We start from the raw sequence: 6146 nt of genomic DNA, 5'->3' as shown, positions 1-6146 counted from the left end.
GCCCGGCCTTGGACACTTCCAGGGATGGAGCAGCCGCAGCTTTTCTGGGAAGTGGGAACGCCCAGCTGCTACAGCTCCAACAGCTCAAGCCCCCTTTGGTCCAGGGGAGCTGGTGGCACCGAGACCTCGGAAAACGAGTTTGTCAAGCGTTCCCGTGGGATACCCCAGCTGTAATCCCAACTCCCCTGTCATTCCAGGTGCTCTCCAACCCCCCTGGAGCTGAGGATGGACGTGAAGAGGGTGAAGGACTACCTGTACTGGCTGTACTACCAGTACCAGCTGGTGACGTGCAGCTACGTGCTGGAGCCCTGGGAGCAGTCCATGTTCCACACCATCACTGTCACTGTGCTGGCCATGGTGGTGTACACAGCCTACGTCTTCGTGCCCATCCACGTCCGCCTGGCCTTGGAATTCTTCTCCCAGATTTTCGGGCCCCGGCCCGAGAGCGCGGTGCTGAACTGAGCTGGTCCCAGCAGGGCCCAGCAGCTCTCGCAGCTTTGGGAAATAATCGCCTTCGTGCTGAAGTTTGGCTCTTAGGAAAACCCTGCTTGCTTCACGTCCTGGGCTGGAGAGCAGAGCGAGGCACCGAGCACGGCCCCTCTTCCGTAAAAACCCTGGGAACGGGACACGGCACCTGCGGTGGCACAGGATCCAAGCAGCTCCCTCTTCCAGCAGCCTCATCCAACCATCTCCTCTCAGAGATTATTTAGGTGGCTCATCACACCCAAAGTTCTGCCAGCATGGTCCAGTGGCCAGGTTGGAGGAGATAAAAGTGAGGATATCCACTGGGATTGGAGCGCTCGTGTCGGGCTGGTGATTGACTTCCAGGCTTTAATGGATTGGAAGAGAAAGCAACAGGAGGATGAACTTAAATCCAGCTTTTTTCACGTCTGAGTTCCTGCATCTGAGCTCCGATGGTCTAAAATGTTTTCTTTTTGAAAACAATTCTCCACCTCATCGTGCAGTTCAGTGAGGATGACAGGAAGAAGCAGCCCTTCTCTGTCTCAGTGCCCTCCTGCCTTCTCAGATGAAAATCAAAATCTTTTCTTGCTGCTCCCACTCACCAAGGCAGCAAAGTGCAAATCAGCACCAGGGGAAGAGGATCCAGATCTGAAATCAAATTTTAATCCCTGCAGGGAAGGCTGAAAGAGATCTCCTTCACAAAGAAATTTGATTTATTTCCATTGCCTGTGGGGAGGTTTTGGAACAATGGGAGGTTTGTTTGGTTTTCACTCTACACAAATCAAACGTGGATGCCAAATCATAAATTACAGCTGCACACTGCACATCTCCACCAGCTGATGCTCCTGTTAGTAGAAGTGAGAGGTACAAAATGTAAATAGCTTTCAAATTATGTTTGCACAGTTCTAGATTTAAAAAAAAAAAAAGCAAAAACAAACCACTTCTTAACTTCTTTCTTAAGCTGCAGTGGGCTCCTGCATGCTTCAAAGCACAAGTTTGTTTGGAAACGAAGACATGTGGTGAAGGTTGCCCAGATCTGAACATGTGTATGCAGTTTTTTCAGCCCAAAAAAAATAAAATTTTATTCTTCAGAAATGACCTCTGGCTGGGTGACTCAGCTCTTCTGTGTTTTCAACTCATTCATAAATATTCTGGGTGTGTGGGGGCCAGGCTGGCACTGTGGCAGAGGAAGTATTTTGTGGTGAAGGTTTTGGGGCAAGGATCAAGAATCCTTTAGATGGATTAAATGGTGTGAACTCCAGCTTAAAACCTCTCCTGTTTATGAAGGGGAAAAAAAAAAACAAACCACAACTCTGATCTGCTTCAAATTAAAGCATTTACAAATACCTGAGTGTGCTGAGGCTCGGCTGAGAGGTCTGAGCTCCACCAGGAGCTGTCCTGACAGTTTATCACAGTTGGTAACCTGCAAACACGAGGTGCCAAGCTGTAATCACACTCTGAGTAATAACACAGCACTGCAGGAGATGAAAAATGGCAAAACCTGTGACAATTCCTCTTAAAAGTGTCTGGAAAATAGGCTAAAACTTATAATCCCAACGTTGGAGGTGAAAAAACTGAGAATATTTACTTAGCAAGTTGGTGTAAATTCTATCTCCAAGTTGACATAAATTCTGTCTCCAAAGGGGTTTAAATTCTATCGCTCAATGGGTTTTAATTCTATCTCCAAGTGGGTTTAAATTCTATTTCCAAAGATTCTCCTCATCCAGATAAAAAGATGGTGTGAGTGCCAGAGCACCCCCTCATCAGTCCTTTAATCAGTCCTTTAATCATCAGTCCTCATTAATCCTAAGGGATTAATTTTAATCCCTTAAAAAGTGGATTTCTTCCCCACGACATCAAACTCAACTTTCAGAGCACAAGGAAAAGTTTTTTACAGGAAAGCAAAGGCTGGAGCTCCTGTGTCCAGGAGCACACACCCAATGGAATATTGCTCTTTAAACATTTTATTTGGCAAACAGAACGTGGAGAAGGCTTTGCTCAGGATTCCCATTCCCCGCCGTGGTGGTGGGGTCCATGCAAAGCACTTTTCTTCCTCGTTGTGCCTGTTCCCTTTGTTTGGCTTTGGGAGGTGCAGGAAGTGGCAGGGAAACAGCAGCAGGTGCTTTTTGGGAGGGTCCCTGCAGTTTTAACCGAGTAAAAACACATTTTTTGTGTGAATTCTTCAGCCTGCTTACTAAATTTTAAAGGATTTAGGCAAGAGGTATTTACTAGGAAGGAAAGAAACTGCTGAAAACAATCTCTGCCAGAAACCTTTTGAGAAGTTTCCCTTTTCACTTCTCCTTGCACCCAGAAAAGCTGGAATAACTCTCCCTACTTAATATTCCAAATCACTGGGCTCCAGCAGGAGACTTCAAAGGATTTTTGGCACTCAGCAGGAAACAGAAGCATTTTTTTCCCCAGCTGAAAGAGAGAGGAGGTGAGAGAACTCTTTTGACAGCTTGAGACCACACCACAGCCTAGGAAACTGTTCCAGCTCTGAAATCTTTTTCCCTGGGGTGAAAAAAACACAAAAAACAAACATTCCTGAACAATGGGAAGAGGTTTCCATGGGATCACAGCTGCACACTAAGGTGGGAGGGTGGGATTTTGGAGGTCCCAGTAACACCAGTATGCCCAGTATGTGGGTGACAGCTCTCTCCTGAGGGTTATAATGTCAGGCTCTTTATAAAACCCTTTTCTGCTTTATTATAGCTCCGTGTTAATTGTAGTTAATTGCTCCACTGGGCTAATTGCAGCACAGCAGCTGGCAGTGTTCACACCAAAAATAATCCAAATAAAAAGAGCAAACAGAACCAATAATCCAGCAGTGAAAAAGGGAACAAAAGCAGAACAGGAGATGATCCAATTCCAGCTGCATTGACCCCGAAAGTACAAATGCCCCATTAATTTAAGGGATGAGAAATGCTAGGGCTCAGCTGGCCAGCACCATACACCTCTTGTTTAGAACTCATTTTCTTAATTTCATCTCATCAGAGCTCGCACTTCTCCTGCCATAAAGGTTTCCTGGCCAATTTCATGGATCACCTCCCAAATCCATTACTGAGGGCCACAACACACCAACGTGCCCAGACCATGAACCTCCAGAACTTTCCTCCCAAGGCCCCTGCGGGCAGCTTTTAACCAAAATTATTATTAAAAACAGCTTCCTAAGGACCCTGCAGGCGGCTTTTACCCAGAACTATTAAAAACAGCTTCTCAAGGACCTTCTCCTTAGTGCTGTTCCCCAGGGAACATGGAGATCAGCATCACCACCACTGCCCCTGCATGTCTGAGTGTCCAGTTTACTCAGAATTCCAGGAAAAATTCCATCAACATTTCCTGATTTAAAAATTTTCAATCTTAAATAAGTTGGGGGTTTTTTTGTTGGTTTTTTTTTAAGTTTTTCTCATCCTTGCGATTCAGCCATAATCTGAATTTTTTCCTTTGGATGCTCCAGTTCTAAATTTAATTCCCTGATTATTTGGAAGTTAGGGAACAAGTCCACACAATTACTTAAGCCATGTTAAAAGAAGCCCAGCAGGTGTAGAAGAGTCAGCAGAACCACAAAAACAGCAAATTGCACTCGTGCAGCACCAGTGAGAGCCAAAACTGGGACAATTCTCCCAAAAGAATTGCTGCACCCCAGAGCACAGACATGGACAAGTGGCCACGTGCCAGGCTGAGCACTTAAATTAAAGCAGAACAGGGAGATTTGCAAATGAAATATTACAGAACGTGGAATAATTAAGTTAAATTACACAGAATGATCAGTATTCATGCAGCAAAAGCAGCCCTGTCCTCTCACCCCTACCCAAATAATTTCAATTATTTTCCCCTCAAACACCAAATAATAGATTTATCCTGAAATCCTACCACAAACTGAAAAACTCAGGAAAAAATCAGGAGCAAAGCTGGACTCCTCCTAAAGTGCAGATTCTCAGATCCAACATCAAGCCACCCAAAGCAGCCCTGCTGTAAACTTGTTCTAGTCAAAGGAATCAAGGAGCCGGAATGTTCAGGGAAAATAATGCCAGGAAATTGAAAATCCAGTGTTTGTGAGCTGACAAGGGAGGTCTGATGGCTCCCGAGGTGCTCCAAAGGCTGGATCTGAGCTTATCCCACAGCTCCACCAGGAAAGGATAAAAGCAAACCTGAGGAAATTCTGTCCTCACACACGCAGAGGAAAACTCAGCCTGCACTGAACAAAGGAACAAAGCCCCTTGGTTCAAAGCAAACCAACTTTGTCCTTCATGATCCTTGCAAGAAGCAATTTTAATCTGAATCGGAGCCCAAATCCTGAGAATATCTCCAGGCAACTTCCATGGGAACTCCCTGGCTGGAAGGCTCTGATTCACGGGTGGAGGTCAGAATTAACTCCAAGAATTCCCTCTTGTCATCCTCCCCGCCTGCTCCACCCTTATTTCAGCAGTTGCTCCATCAGGACAGGGAAGAGCTGATAAACTCTGCTGATCCTGGGATTTCAGCACAGCCTTTTCTGTCCTTTTTACTGAAATAAGGAGGTCCGAGCTCAAAATTGGCTGTGGAAATTGTTTTTCGTGGCCTAATGTAAGTTATAGCTCTCCTCAATTACCAAAACACATTAGTCTGGGTTTAAAAATTAAAACTATGCGCCCTCCGCAGTAAAATAAGAATCTCAGTGCTGAAATATGCTCAGGTAAGAGGAAAAAGTCAGGAACCTGGACAAAGAGGAGAAGGGAAATATCCACATGATGGAAAACAGGGTAAACCTGGCAAATCTGCACTAAAAAAAAAAAAATCAGATTCTGCTTTTCTTACAATGACTGAGCAAAGCGGGAGGATATGAAGGTAAATTGTGGCAGGGTCAGGAATAGATCCATTGGCAGCCAGGGTGCTGCTCCCGTTATTTTTTCTGGCAGCTCCTATTTTTGCTTTGTAATCATGGAGTAAATCAGAAATATCTCTTTATTTCAAGGTCATACTCAAGGAGGAGCTACACCCTGTGAATTTTTAGGAGCTTTAGGTAGTTAGAAAAAAGGAGAGGGGGAGAAAATGCAGGTAAAATGATGTCCATCATGGGGAATGTGACATGAAACAAGTGAGGCCAGGTTTAGGATGAAGCAGGCTGACATGGAAAGAGTTGGGATGGGATGGGATGGGATGGGATTGCAGCACCCTAATTAAAGATGGGGAGAAAGAGCCTCGCCCATCGGGCTGGCAGAGGAAAGGGCTTCCAGCAGTTCCTTGCATTTCCCACAGCCACAAATTGCACAAGAGAGAAGCCTCACTGAGGCAGTAATTATCTGCCAAATGCACAGAGATTGAGTGGTTTATGGAGGAGAAGCTCAAAAAAAAAAAAAAAAAGATGCTGCAAACTAATTCACATCCAGATCTGGACACGTTGGTGCCTTGCTCAGGGGAAGTTTGGGACATGTCTGGTATTTCACTGCAGGTAAATACATCCCAAGAAGTTTTCTCCACATGTTTTTGATTTCCTTTTCCAGTACTTTTCCCCACATGAGAATAAAGGTGAAATCAAGTGGAATCTGACTGGTACTGAGGTGTGGGTATCTACACCCAGCAGTCCGTGCTGCCTCAGGCTTGGTGTGGAGACACATCCAAAAATTCCAAGTTCTTCCTGTGCCCAAACCTTCCACAGCTGGCTACAGGTGCTTCATGTGCTATCCAATAACCTGAGGTAATTG

The 6146-nt window shown here is 45.3% G+C and overlaps 1 protein-coding gene across 1 annotated transcript; it reads left to right on the top strand.

Annotated features, from left to right (window-relative positions):
• Positions 1–225: 225 nt before the first annotated feature.
• SPTSSB (serine palmitoyltransferase small subunit B) lies at positions 226–462 on the top strand. Its single transcript, XM_062499332.1, has one exon. It carries the CDS (start codon positions 226–228, stop codon positions 460–462), a length of 237 nt encoding a protein of 78 aa, XP_062355316.1.
• Positions 463–6146: the final 5684 nt, after the last annotated feature.

Source organism: Cinclus cinclus, chromosome 10 (assembly GCF_963662255.1).
Source record: "Cinclus cinclus chromosome 10, bCinCin1.1, whole genome shotgun sequence".
Taxonomy (NCBI): Eukaryota; Metazoa; Chordata; class Aves; order Passeriformes; family Cinclidae; genus Cinclus; species Cinclus cinclus.
The sequence above is the reverse complement of the archived record's forward strand: the minus strand, read 5'-3'. Positions and strand labels throughout refer to the sequence as shown.